This window comes from Aspergillus fumigatus, chromosome 2 (assembly GCF_000002655.1).
Source record: "Aspergillus fumigatus Af293 chromosome 2, whole genome shotgun sequence".
NCBI classification, from domain to species: Eukaryota; Fungi; Ascomycota; class Eurotiomycetes; order Eurotiales; family Aspergillaceae; genus Aspergillus; species Aspergillus fumigatus.
In genome coordinates, this window is record NC_007195.1 from 1,957,236 (window position 1) to 1,972,136 (window position 14,901).

The 14,901-nt window shown below is 49.7% G+C and overlaps 2 protein-coding genes across 2 annotated transcripts; one reads left to right on the forward strand and one right to left on the reverse strand.

The window, feature by feature from the left end:
• Positions 1-743: 743 nt before the first annotated feature.
• On the reverse strand, positions 744-9,730 carry sidA (lysine N(6)-hydroxylase/L-ornithine N(5)-oxygenase family protein). Its single transcript, XM_750010.2, has 3 exons — positions 9,078-9,730; positions 3,118-8,982; positions 744-3,059 (listed from the first exon to the last, which is right to left on the reverse strand). The coding sequence occupies exons 2-3, from the start codon at positions 3,987-3,989 to the stop codon at positions 2,426-2,428; spliced, it is 1,506 nt and encodes a 501-aa protein (XP_755103.1). The 5' UTR covers positions 3,990-8,982; positions 9,078-9,730; the 3' UTR covers positions 744-2,425.
• A 1,466-nt stretch (positions 9,731-11,196) lies between these two features.
• On the forward strand, positions 11,197-14,496 carry AFUA_2G07690 (tyrosine protein kinase SWE1; the record flags this gene model as incomplete). The annotated part of the gene is made up of 2 exons (XM_750011.1): positions 11,197-13,704; positions 13,771-14,496. The coding sequence occupies 2 exons, from the start codon at positions 11,197-11,199 to the stop codon at positions 14,494-14,496; spliced, it is 3,234 nt and encodes a 1,077-aa protein (XP_755104.1).
• Between the last annotated feature and the right edge of the window lie 405 nt (positions 14,497-14,901).

Here is a 14,901-nt window from a genome sequence, read left to right on the forward strand (position 1 = left end):
CATCTCATCTCGAGTCATTCCCCAATGCAGCCCAATTGCTGTGAGATTGTTAACTCGGGTCCTTCACTAGGCCTACATCCTCTTGGACGACCATGGATACAAGATGTTATAAACAGCTAGCTCCGTGAAGAGATAGTTCCGGAAGCCGGAAGCCGGAAGACTGACGTATAATTCCCTGTAACAAACCGTACGCGAAACGTTGGGGTTCCTTCGCCATTTACGGCGGCATGACAGTGGAAACCGAGGTAGCAGTGGCACAAGGCTGAAGCCTAAATCCCTCAGCGTTATCAATCTCATCAGATAATTTTAACATGTATAGTCGGTCAGATTCCCAGGGCCTCTGACACCCCCTTCCACGATCGATTGGATCCTTTATCGAAATCTAGTGCTGTTCTACCTACACTCGCACACACATCAGCTGTCAGGATGGAGTACGCAGATGCGACACTACTCTCTTCTCTTACTCCTAAAAACAAAATTCTGCTGTAAATTTTTCTCGTCCATAATGTCTCCCTACAGATCCGATGTCGCTGGTATGTTTGCTGTCCACTTTCTGTTTTCGTGCAAAACAGTGGAGACGCTAGGATCTTATCTCGGGCGCGCGGGCTGAATTGAAATTTTCCTGCTTGTTCTGATCTCACTATTTTGTATTGACATTGGAAATTTAAACTTTTGTCGATGAGTGGGTGGAAGGTATTTCCTGCTTTATCTTTCCCATGCTGGTTGTACAGTACAGGTACGAATGTTAGACCCAGCTGTGGGGTCGACGGATCATTACCCGATGCTTAAGCATGGTCAGGCAACTAATTGTCTGTCAGTGGAATGAGCACACTCGGAACGATCACTTCCTTGTCTCGCTGACTTATTCTGCAGAGATCGACTGCGGTGTGCGGAAATATCCCTGAAAAAGAGAGTCAAGGACCCCCTCCCAATAAACCAATCATATGCGCTCAGGTGGGTGAGAACGTGGCATGAGTAAATCACGATCATCGTGACCATCCCGGCTGGGTAGGAATCGCCGAGTGTAAACGTAGCGTAAGCGCTGATAGCGGACTTGAGCAAGTGGTCTGATTGTCTTTGGTCGCGGCTCGAAGAATATGCCGCACAAAAGAGGACGAGCCACAACAGGCACTAATTTCTTTGGCGATTGGCAAGTGTCTGGGCAGTGGAGTCAAAGACAAAGATGCACGAGGGGCCTCGTGGTTATCAATCAACGCCCTAATTTCCTATTTCCTAATCAATCTGTCACTAGTTCGATGTAGTAAAGCGGCAACGCGTCGTGTCTTTGGCCACTCAATTAGCCGTCTGTTACATCCAGGTGTCAAACAGCAATTGTCTGTGCAAACGCAAAGCCCTGCATAGTCCCAAGTCCCTTCTCACATCTCGAATCATGCATATGCAGAACAAATCTGCCAGCCAAGTCTTCAACCAATGTCTACTGTCTGCTAAAGCACCCATTCCTAAGTCCTGACGCGGTAAGCGATGCAGAATGCCGATCCCACGTACACTGACTTGACCAGTTACCTAATACGCTTCTTAGCCTTCGAGCTTACGGGCCAGGCGACCACAGCCACAGCCTCAGGAGTAAGTGGAGCCTGCGTTGTTGTAATCAATCAGCGGGGGACCGGCCTCGAAGAGCAAAAGCAAAGACTTCTAGTTCGAGGCCCGACTGTGTAACCTGTCTATACGAGGTCGTTGCATTTCACATACCTGCCTTACAAGTTACCGCAGTCCACTACCTAGGTATGAATAGAATTATTCTGGGTTTCAAGCGGTGAGAACTGAGAAGTTCTTGGCCCAAGCCAGCCACCGCTCCACAGGTTAGAAGCCATTGGTCAATGGGCGAACCCATTGGACACACAACCGTGGGATGGCGCCATCAGATAACGCGTGAAAATTTTTATCTGATCAGATTATCGGGCGGGATTCCATAATTCAGTCCGTCATCGATAGTAGTAAGGTACACATATGAAGTTGAAGTTCTCTCTACCTTACAGTACATAGCTCCGTTTCGGACTTGCAATCGCACTACTGACATCAAATTGTATTTTTCAAAAATTATTTTGATGAAGATTCTGATTCTTTTTGTTTTTTTCTGATAGTACATATGTAAATCATAAGTATTCCGACTCTCCATGAAAGCTTTACAACGCTGAATGAACTAAATCTTTTGACTGCGCCAGAATAGTGTATATGATGGTCAATAATCACAATTGAAGATCAATAAAAATTCACGACATGGGTATTCCATCAATGTCGGAGAGTAATGGCGGATATCGTGTTCACAGGTTCCCTCATGTCTGCTCCGTCTTCCGGAGTTCCAATCGTGTTGTCAGAGAAATGGCCTTGGCATTCGCTTAGCGCAACGCCTTGAAACAGTAACTAACTATGCAATCCGGCTTTTCCTCCACTTTTTTCGGGCCCCTTACAGCATGGCTCGTAGCTGGTGGCCCTGTACCGCCGCTCTTTCCAGCTGCTCTCCGAAAATCGATTGGACCATCTCGCCACCACGAACAGCCAGTACCGACAGCAAACTGTCACTAAGGCCATGCGTCCGCTCATTACAACCTTGAAGCCAGATGCCGGCTTCTGAGCTGACCTTGCTCGGGTCCATCTCAACCCGGTAATCTCGGTGGGGCTTCCACTGATCCTGTCCCGTAGGTCTCAAGTGTTGAACCTTGCTCAGGAGTCGCTCGTGCGCGTTGCGATTGTAGCCTGTAGCCACCATGAGAGCGTCGACTTCCAGCGTTTCTTTGACGTCGTTTGCTGCGCCTTCCGACTCGGGCTTGGATGACTTGAGGTGGATGCGCATTCGACTCTGAGGACCATGGTGCTCGACCCGTGTGATCTTGCGTTCCGGAAGGATGCGATGCTGCCACTGAGTTTCGTCAGGGTTCTTCACCCTCTGCAGGTACATGTCGTTATAGATCTCCTCAATCAACTCCAGGCGGACAACACTGTAGTTGGTAGCCTTGTCGGCGAGGAGAGAGCGCTGGCGTTCTGCGGCAGATTGGCTGTAGAACTTGTCGACTCGCTCGGGGTTGAAGATCTCATTCACACTAGACTTATGTCAGTAAAACGGAAAGCAGAATATGGATTACTTGATTCTCTGCTCACAAAGGCGAGTCGTCACTGGGCCGCATTGCAGAATCCCGCATAATCAGCGTTGTTCGTGAGTTGGGATATCTCTTTTGAAGGTCATGGAAAATCTCCGCAGCACTCTGACCACTGCCCAGAACGGCAATGTTGTAAGGCTTCGACTTGTCCTTCAACAGGGCCGGCAGCGTTGTGCAGTACTTGGACGAGTGTATAATCCGGGGATCCTGGGGCAGTCCGGATGGCATCTTTGCAGTGCCTCCGATTGCAATAACGACCTTGCGGGTCCTCCTGGCACTGATCTCGCCCGTCTCAACGTTGCGCGACCGAACAGTGAAGAAGTCAACCACCGAGCTGCTGGGATCAGACTTCCCGGGAATCACTTCGACCACCTCTTCCCCGTAAGCCACTACATCCGAAAATTGTTGCGCACACCAACGCATGTAGTCCTCGAACTCCAGCCGAGCCGGCAGGAAGGTGCTGAGGTTAGTGAAGTGAATCAGACGGCCCTTCTGGTGGAGGTAGTTGAGAAAAGTAAAACTGCTGCGGGGGTCCCGGAGAGTTGCGAGATCCTTGATGAAGGAGATCTGCATCTTGGAACCGGGGACCAGCATACCCGAGTGCCACGCAAATTGCTTCTGGCGCTCCAGGAAGCAGATCTTAGGCTGTGCATGGATATTGGAAGCGGACTTGTTCAATCGAGGGTCCAGAGCGTCATGCAAAGCAATGGCAATGGCCAGGGAAGCGGGTCCAAACCCAACACACAGAAGATCATGAAGCTCATCCTGGGGTGTTGACCTCAAGCGGGGAGGATCCAAAGAAAGACGCTGCTCGGGCTGCATGTTGCGCATACCCAAGTAGCTCGATTCTGACTTCCGTTCAACAGATTCCATAGATCAGATCGTACAAGAAAGAAAGAAAAGAAGATTAGGTACCTATACTTGAGGCGGGAGGATGTCAAAACTGAGGCGGGGAAGGCAAAGGGGAGGTAATTTTTCCAGGTGGAAGCAAGTCAGGAACTTGCAGAGTGAAGATCTCGAAAATATCGGAGAGATGTGGGAGGAGCAGCTGATCTAATATAAGTAGACTATCATGAAGGTATCCACGAGCCGAAAAAAAAGTGATTGAGTTTTGGAGAATATATTGATTGACTGATGGTGGGCAGGCTGGGATGCATAAACATGGTCTAAGTAAATTTCATGGAATAGCGTCATAAGGTACTTTCGCATGGTTATTTCCTGGTAATTTTCGGAAGGAAAAATGAGAGACAGAAAAATTGTAGAATGACTATTATTATTACACTACCTACCAGACCAAACTAAAAAACTAGATTCTCCCAAGGTACAACGGACCCATCGACATCAGAAAAGCAGGTTGATGCGAGGTGTGGTGCTCTTGACAGCGGGCCCAAATTCGTCCTTGGTTCCACATATCCTGAGCGGGTACCGATGGAAAAAAGAGTGCTCAATGACTGAAGCAACGTGTTAGAAGAGATATAGGATACGAAACTTTTCAGTGGACATATAGATCAATGTGTTCTGGCTTGGGATTGGGTCTTCGCAGCTTTGAGAACTGGCCTCAGGCCGTTCAAGATACCAGACAGTAGTCACAGAAAGGCGTCCGACGACAGCTACAGTACCTACTCAAAAGAAAAATACAAATGTGCTCGACGAAGATTCCTACCGTTCTGTACAACAGAAGAAACAAAGAGTACAAAGCAGTACGTACTGGATTGAAAGTGGGATGAATGATGATGGATCCGACAAGATTAGATCCGCATTAGTCCGATGTCGGGAAAAGGCTACGTGTTTCGGACATTTAATCAGCAGTTCTCTTGCAATCGGCCTTAAGTCTGAGACGCGTGGGGATGTATCGTCTGTGGTATGGATGGGGACCCGAACAATGGACAAAGATAGAATGTAACCATCCGATGCGTTGGGTAAATTGGTCTTACAATTGGGTATAGAATATGGCATGATAGTCAGAAGCAGTGTGCCCATCTCATCTGTCCGAAGCCACTTCGGCCATTGTAGTAGATTTTGACTTGACCAATATATACCTGCTTACATTCTACACCTACCCTGGAGCAGGCAGGGTTTCTACACCTACCCTGGAGCAGGCGGGGTATATTGACGACAATACCATTTATACAAAGAAAGCATCTGCAGATCGTGAGGAAGATGTTTAGTAGATTGTCTCCTATCAAGAGAGACAATTGCAGCAAAATCAGTTGATTCTTCTTGTCAAAAAGGCTAATAATTACCAGAGATGGTGCAGCAATCTTGACAAGAGCGTTCGATATCCCCCACTTTCATGGCATGCATGCCCCGCCTTAACCTAGGTTTTCAGCCGACGAACAAAGAGGATACTGGACATTGCCTCAGGTGACGCAAATAAATGCAGGACACCTTTCATGCTTCTTCTAGAGTGCGCGCTTGACCCCTCGGACGCATGACGAGCAGGTGATGGACGTACCTTTTCGGGCATACCGCTGTCTCTTCTGGACCCAACCACTACTCGCCAACAAAAAGATTCGAACCAATTCGAACCAATTTACTCTTCTTTCGTCCCGACATCAAGGGTTCAAAATCTCGACTTTCGAGTCCTTCTGAACTTCACAGTTTTGCTGTCGCTCACTTGTTGTTCTCGTCACCGTTCGTAATACATTGAATCTATGCTCATTGAAGGACAACAAGTCCAGCAACACTGGCTTCACCTTATCTTCATCACTCTCAGTATCTTCAGATAGGCTCTGGTTTTCATGGGATTCAAACTTTAAATCAGCTTCTAATTTCTAAGTAATGCTATAGGATACCCGGAACACCACAAGGGGATGGACGTCCATACAGTTGAGGGCGTAACCCAACTGTCACTTGAAACCTTCCGCATGGGCATTCTGGGATCATCGCCGAGTGTTCTTACGAGAGATGCCCTAGATGTAAGGACGCTATGGAGTTATCGAATTCTGCAGCAAGTCATCAGTGACTTCCCTAATGCTTGAAGAGTCACGAGAGGACTTGCAGCGATGCGGAGCAATTATAACAACCCAGTGCTGGCCATGTCTGTTACACCTGCAGTCCGGGATGTTTGCTGGCCTCAAAAGGAGGCCTTCTGATATTGCCGAATTGCATCCATCGCTTTGAATGTTAAGTTCCCAGACAAGACTCGGACTGAATGGCGAGAGCTTGTGTCATTCCTGCACCCCGGTATACTCTTCGGCAGCCTAGCTTGGAAGCTTCAACCGCCCAGGACCGCATACGCCAACCTCCTTCGGAGCCTGTCGAATGATTTTGCGGGGAGAGATTGATACTTTCTACGTGAGCATGATAACCAGTCTTAAAATCCAAGATTCATTTTTCTAGAAGCTTGACAAACAAGTTATTCACAACGACGTCTGGCGAACCCGGCTGGGGATTGAAGAGTCGCCAGGTTGAAGCGGCGTCACGGTATCGCTCATGCGGTGACTTCTATCGGACAAGGTCGAAACAAATTTCTTTGCAACATTGGCACAATTATCATTTCTCATCGAAGTCTTGATCGACAGTTTACTACTTCAGCTTCTGACGTTTCCACCTGTATGCGCTTGATCTTTGTTGGATCCGCCAGTGATGCATGTTCTCCATACCGCTTTCTCTAAGGCTCTGTGTGCATAGCTGAAGTTTCCGGAAGTACAGCCAAGTGCTTGAGATATACCATGCTCTGTGCTGTCCGTCTGTAAACGACACTGGAGTCATAGCCGCATTTTGTGAAGATAACAACACCTCGCCGCTGGTTCGGAGGACTCATCTACTGAGTGGACTTCTTGATTTCTCATCTTCCAGGTTTAGTGAAGGGAGTTCCGTCTGAAACTTCTTTTTTAAGCGGGTTGCACTCAGTGATGGACCGCCATTCGATGATTTCGCATTCTAAGTGCTATTTTGATCATGAAGAAACACTTCCGGCCGCGACAGGCAATATACTCCCGTCCTTGCCATTACCACCATCACCATCAGGACCAACCTCACAACGACCCTCAGTTCCCCGAGAAGAAGACAAAAGAGAGGAATTCACCTCAAAACAAAGCACTAATCCTTTTGGGCCGATGTGTCAGAAAGGAGACTAATTGCCAAAAGCCAAAATCTTTCTCGTCCTCTCTGTCATTCTAGAGATGGAGGATCGAATTCCTGCTGGAATTTTGTTGATGAGAAACAACATGAAGAAATCATGACGTCTAGTGGTAGACTTGGGATCGATCTCATGCCGCGGATGCACTCTCCGACGTCAATGCACCCAGACTAACAAAGTTCACTTGATGTTGACAGTATTGAGAACCGATATCAAGCATAGGGATGATATGTCACTTCCTGCTAACTAGAAAAACCACAGATCTCCAATGACATCAATTAAGTCGAACATACCGTACGCACCCCACCGTGTGGGAAATTGCAGCGTGGACTTCGACACCCCTGACGACTTCCAGAAATTCTGCAGGTCAATGACGAAATCAAGGGCAATCAAGGGGTCCTCAGTAAGCCCGTTGCTTGTTTAACTATCCCTGTTGGTCAACCTGAAGAAGGACGTCCCTCCAGACCCTAATTCCCCAAGAGGTAGATCTCGGTGTTCATGATGGCACTAGAAACAAGATAAAACAAATAAAGGGCGCATCCAGGGAAGCGAGCCTGGGTCATTGGGCATCCCATGCAGCAGGAAAGAAACCAGCGCGATCAGTGCGATAGTGGATGCTTGTAGGACGTATCATATTCAGCCAACGATCAAGGGAAGATGGCGAGTCATGACTACAGATTAACTTGGTGTTCGGACGAGGGTGCCGAGATCTAATTCCCGCACTCTGATACAGAGCACCCACCAAGGAAGTCGGCAAGACACGACAAAATTGGGCTCTGACGATGAGGATGGTGCAAGGGGTCTTGGCTCGAGGGGCTAGTCGAACGATATTTTAGGTTGCTCAGTCACGGAGCTTATTTGGGTGTTGAGGCTCTAGAGGGATGCCCATCCCTCAACTCTCAATAAGTTCAATCAAGGGTCTACGATATTGGCAGTTTGGGTCCAGGTCTTTGGCCCAGCTCGTCAGAGGCCTGAGATTTACAGCCTGCCTGCCGAATACTTAACATGCAATTGTGGCCAAATATATCATCCATACATATATTTGTCGCAGTAATGAACCAAGTAGGAAATCCGGTAAATATAAATATACACATGGCGGAATTTGTGGTACGGTTACAGAGATATGAAAGCACACTCATCATTATTTGCATCAGCATGATAACGATAACCATAGATGTGATCATGGACACCGATAAAAATCCTTGAGGGCTTGAGCAGGACTGCGCTGATCATTTTGGGAGCATTGACCCTCTCATCGGCCAAGAAGACTGAGTTTTGATGGATCGGGATGCAGCATGCGTTAGCGATCATCTGTGGGGGATAAGTCGATAACCCTGTATGTAGGAAAGGTAAGCAAGGGAAGAGAAGGAGGACTCTGACCTAGTGCCAGGATACTCCAAGTTTAGAATTAATACTTGGGATATTCGGTGCGAACCATGGGCAATCGTGGTTGATCGTATGAGGGAGCAGGACGTGGCAATCATTGATTGTTGCTCCTTTACGATGATAATGATGTTCCCTCTCAGATGGCGTTGGACGTGTCAAGATCAGTGCTTCATATCAACGGACCTTGGACAACGATAGAGGGCAACACACGTGGATAGAGGGGGTATCAGCGATACCATGATCTCTAATAGGTACTCGGTGCTCAGTGATGGTCAGGTTTGGTGAGAACTTGCTGCGACCTTCGTTGGCTTAGAGAACTATTATATATGTTTTCTAGCATAATCGTTTCACGATGTTGGCCTTGGATATTTCCTCGGTCACGTATGGAGTAAGGTCCTGGCAGGGTGAGTGTAAGCCCTTGGAAGAACAACATGGCCTTACTCTGACATTGCAGAGGGACTACGCCCATAGCCTGATAGACCATTACCTACAGAAAACATGAAGACGGCCTCGTATGTAACGTAGTAAAATCGCGCCGCTTGACTCTGCCTAAGATTATCCCATTGTGGTAATCTGAACACAGTGGCAAATGATTCTGGCAAACAGATAGATAGGCAGACCATGTGACGATTGTCCGGAGGCGATGAAGGTTGGATAATTTCCAGCACATGCAAGGGAGGAAAGCAACAAAGTGGCTATTTCGTACTGCCTACTGGACTCATGCCTAAGATAGTCATTATCCCTGTAATCCAAAACCCGTGTGAACACCACCCCCCCCCGCGTGTCCGCCTTATCAACATTATCGATAGGAAGGGAGCAGGGACCATAATTGAGGCCATTATTGTCATCATTCTCCGGTATCAGCCCTGATACCGTGTAGATCAAGGGGAATTTATCGAAGCTCTTTTGAGGATGATCAAACTAGAAACCAATCGTTTGCGTAATTTAGCCTATTTCCACCATAGAAATTTCCATTCGAGAATAAGGATCGAATCATAGTAGCTTGAAAAAAAGCTAACTCAGTGGTGGTGGTTGACTAAGGTATTCAGGCAAGCAGATTGTTTGTTATTGTTGTTGTGCTGTTGCTGTTGTTGTTACGGTATTGTATCGTATGATCCCACGGAACCCTTGGGGCAGGGAGGGGGATACGCGTGACGGTCCCGGCGCTAAACCACAAACGGGCAGACAGTCAACAACAAAAGACGCGCTGCGCGTGCGAAACCAAAAACATCAAGTCCCGCTTGAGGATTGGCTGGAGATGGGGGGCGAATCCTCCAGTAGATACTCCATCCTCTCGAGTCCTCCTACAGACTGACGGAGCCTGACGATTGACGGTGCCTGGCATAGGCTCACGTAACTGAACTTTTTTCGCCTCTCCTTAAACTCTCTATCCTTAATATAACAACAATCTACCGAGCTCTGATCGCCCAGAACAAAAGATCTCAACTACTGTCGTTGGACTCATCCAAAAGGAAAGAGGAACCCACAACCTTTTTAACCCACCATATCAGATCCTCCCCGTTCTTCCCCTCCCTTCGGATGATTTATTGGGCTTTGACTCTGCATACCGTAACTTCCGTCTATCGTCCAGTGTCCACCCCTCCGTTTATCGACTCCATCAGCTCATCCCTTCCTTCGTTACCCCCTCTCTTCCAACCAGTCGACCTTTGACTTGCCTTCGCGTGGCTGTCTGGAAGCTCTAGAGTCTGGCGTCGTTTACTTCTTCGGGACGCTCCAAATAATCTCTCGACCCCTTGTGCGCCCTGCTCATCTGCTCTAAAAGAGGGAGCCATTCAACGTTTAAAGGAAGAAAGGGAGACTCAAGGGACAAACTATATTGCTGCTGTCAACTCCCTTTCAATCAGTCAAATCCGCCCTTTCGTCGCCTTGAACTCTTCGCATATTCTCGCGCCCTTGGCTATTCGTCATTGTCGTCCATTGCTCGCGTCAGAAATTCATTCGCGCTCGCGCCTCTCGCCAGTCGCTCTTGCGCCTGTTCGCGTCGCACCTGCTTCTCTGACGTCCTGTTGTTATTCCAAAACATTCCTTTGCCCATTGGTTGCGCTCCGAAAAGCTCCAGGAAAATAGAACCGCCATACCACCGAGTGTTTCAGACGTGTGGTCCCAGTGCTACAGCGGGCACAAAGGAGGCTCAACACGCTTTCCGTGCCTTTTGGGTTCCCCTACTAGCACGCTTCCCTTGGAGTCGAATGGGAGATTACCAAGGACTTTCGGAACTTGGTGCTCGCCATGAGTTGGTGAAGTGCCACCCGTCAGCTGTTTCGCATTGTTGATACTGTTTGTCCTGCTTTGAAACAATAGCTGTTGTTTGCTTCGGGCCCCCAAGTCTCACAACATTCCGCTGCTGTCGACTTGTCTTGCCTTCTGAAGATCAGACGCGAGGACAACAGCACCGCCACCGGTGCTCCCTCACTATTGCTTTGTTACTGTGAACGCCAGTCGCGGTCTTGTTTCAGCCGTTGTGGTGATTGCTCCTTTCATTGCGGCATCATCACCATCAGAACTATTCTAAGCGTATATCGTCTTTGCTCATTCACAGCAACATACGCTATCGATTAAGCACGACCACAGTTGCCGATAATTTCCAATATGGTAGCAACATTTTCACCGCATCGCGATGCGGGCGGCACACTGCACTTGCCCTCACACTCAGGGATCCATCACGTCGATGCAGGCTCCGCAATCAGACAGTTGCGCCGGTCATTATCGCGATCACCTTCGAAGAGCTCCAATTTCACAATTCTCGCGTCTCGAAGTCATTCGCCATCGAAAAGCACGCCATTTATCTCGTCCCCTCTCTCACCATCGCGACGATCCACACAGAACAACTTTGTACTCTTCCCCAGCTCATCCCATCCATCTCCGTTCGCGCTTCCGTACCAAACCAGCGCCAAAATCACAAGGCCTGTCGTGCGACGGGCGAGAACATCACCGCGAAGTCCCGTCAAGCGCGCCCTCAATATCTCGACAGACCAAGGGAATGCCAAGCCTGCTCAGCCGGCTCCAATCATGGCATTATCGCCTGTCGGCGCGGAGAACACACCTGCGGCGCCAGCGCTTGACGTAGAGTCTAATGACAACGTCTCTGAAGGCACGGGCTTGAACGAGGCTTCGGCTTGCGCAGAAAACACGCCTGCACCGCGGCCGACACTGTCTCGGATCGAGAAACGACGCAGTGGGACTTTTGGTTCATTTGCTACCGTAAGCCCACTAAAACGTAGTGACGGGATTATGAACCTCGACCGGGCATCACGAGGCAGTCCCTCGGCCAAGAGGCGAAGTGTTCACGCCGCCAACTACCCAGGTGAATTCAGTATCTTCGATAATGAGGGCCCTCCCCCCAGCACTGTTGAGAATTCTGCTGCAGAGACTTCAGCCGTCGCTGATACGCCATCTTTTCCTTCACCTGTTCCGCCTTTTGGGAGCCCGTTTAACACCATTCCCAAACGTTCTTCATCTCTCCGTCGCTCGACACTACAGCAACGGCAAAACGACCGCTCCATTTTCTCCCGACCCAGAAATATTGGCGAAACAGCCGAGACGACGGATCCAGGTTCTCCCATGACCGTCCGTCCGCGCATGTCTCTGGACGGTAACCTCTTCCAGCCGAGTCGCGAGGGTCTTTTTTCTCCGCGACCTGCACCAGTCAGCCCTCTCTTCTCATCACATGGCGCGGGGGGTGCAGGACAGGTGCGTCCTGCTGCGCATCCTCTTTCCAGAACTATTACACAGTCCTCGTCCAATTCAAGTTTGGCAGACGACTCGCCTACTCATGAGCCCATGCATAAGTCCGAGCGGCCGCGCGGCGTCTTCGATTTCTCCAAATCTCTTCCTGCGGGTGCGACACGACCTGGTGTCGTACGACACCTAAATCGTGAGGACTCGACATCATCCGTCGACTCGTTTGCGACACCGGAGAATTACAAACTGGTCAAACCTCTGCCAGCCGCATTCATGTCAACAGGCTTAATCTCGAAGAAGAATCGTAATGCAGGAGATCACCAGAACATGCTCGGTTTCAACAAGAACATGCCTGATACGCCTTGCAAGCGACCCATCAATCTGTTTCCCACAGGGCAGAAGCCGATGTCCGAGTGGGAACGCCCTCGATTGATGCCTCAAGCGGATGTCGTGCCATCTCCCTCCCCATCCAATCCCCCCAGCGCGCGCCCCACGTCGGGGCCTTTCGCACGGGGCATGGGTATCTTTGGGAACTCATTTAACAAGCCAGACCTCTCGCGTCGAGGCAGCCTCGTGAGCGTGGACGGTGATGAGCTGACCCAGTCTCAGTCGCCTTGCGCTCAGCCGGACAGTCAGCCATTGAGCGAATACGATCTTCCGCCGACTCCAACGAAGCAAACTTTCTTTCCCTCTCGAACCTATCCGCCTGCCACGCAGCAGATTGCATCCTTGGAACGACTATCCGAAGTACTCGGAAACAACTCAAGTCCTTTGCACGACAGGTTCCAGCGGGGTTCGCCTCGTACACCTCAGGATCACCTCTTCCCTCCAGATCCCAGCGGCCTGTCCATTTCCGCACACAATGACCAGCACCCTCTCCAGCCGGACTTCAACTCCTCAAACTTGCCAGCAACACCCACCGGCCCGCGTGATTCTTTCATGCAATCAGGAAAGCGACCTAGCCTATCATTGAGCGGATACCACGCCCCGGATGTAGACCCAAGCTTGACCTCTCGCTTTGAACAAGTGGAGCTTGTGGGGACCGGCGAATTTTCTCAGGTCTATCGCGTGGCTCAGGCCCATGAAATGTCACTCTCGTCCATATTTTCTCTTCCGAATGGAGCCAAGTCTCCTCACTCTCTGCCTGCACGGGTGTGGGCCGTCAAGAAATCAAAACAGCCATATGCCGGCCTGAAAGACCGTGAACGCCGCATCCGTGAGGTGGATGTATTGAAAGCCCTCACCAACTCGGACCACGTAATTTCGTTTGTCGACAGTTGGGAAGACAGTGGTCATCTGTACATCCAGACGGAATTTTGCGAGGAAGGCAGCCTGGATGTGTTCCTTGCCCAGGTTGGCCTCAAGGCGAGATTGGATGACTTTCGCATCTGGAAGATATTGTTAGAATTGTCCTTGGTATGTCACCCTATCTACGTTTCCTGTTGAAAGTTAGAAAAGTGAGCAAGGGCTAACCTCCAGCAGGGTCTGAAGCACATCCATGACTCCGGCTTCATCCATCTTGATCTCAAGCCGGCGAACATCCTCATCACCTTCGAGGGTGTCCTGAAGATTGCTGACTTTGGCATGGCAGCCAGATGGCCTGCAGAAGATGGCATAGAGGGTGAAGGAGATCGAGAATACATCGGTCCTGAGATTTTGATGGGCCGCTTCGATAAACCCGCCGACATATTCTCGCTGGGCCTGATAATGTTCGAAATTGCGGGCAATGTGGAACTTCCCGATAATGGTCTCTCATGGCAGAAGCTTCGGAACGGCGATATGAGCGACGTGCCTAGCTTGACCTGGAGCTCGGAGACCAGCATCTTCCGCGACGCTTCCGGAAATCCCATCTCGGAAGAGCCGTCATTCGAGGAGCTCTGCGCCTCGGACTTGGGCGATGACGACTTTGGAGAGGATAGTTTTCTGGACAGCCGCCCTCGTCAGGCAGTGCCTCTGGCGCGCAGTGGGGAGCTGGTCAACCCTCCAAGCTTCATGATCGATGCGAGCCACGAGCAAGCCTTGGACAAGATCGTCCGGTGGATGATTTCCCCAGATCCTTCTGATCGACCCACAGCGGATCGGGTTCTCCAAACCCATGGGGTCCAATTCGTAGAACGTCGACGTCGTGCTGGGGCCACAGTCTACGAAGGCAACTGGGGCCCTGCGGACGAGATCCTGGCTGAGGATGCCGAAATGGTCGACGTGTGAGCGGGAATCCTCAATGTATCCACTTATTTGAAGGGAGTTAGTGCATTCTCAATTCTGCGCTACACTTCCTACCATACCGATGTTCGAACAGCACCAGGGATTCGTTGTTCAGTTCCTGTACGCCGGTTGCAATCTATGATCGAGCCTGTTTCTGTCTCCCTCTTATGAATCAAGAAGGATTTCTCCCCTGTGCATATCGATTCATCAATCCTCAGATTATACGGTCGAAGTCGGTTTCGAGATTCGACCTAGACTCTGTGTGAGTCACCTTTCGCTCGTTTAAAGAATCTTTTCCTTTGTCAGAGTCTGATTTAGCGTTTGATTCCGCCTGTTTTTTCCCTTCGAAATGTACCAATGTCCTGCATGATTGGATTCCCTGCTGTGTATGATGAATCTGTTCGTTTT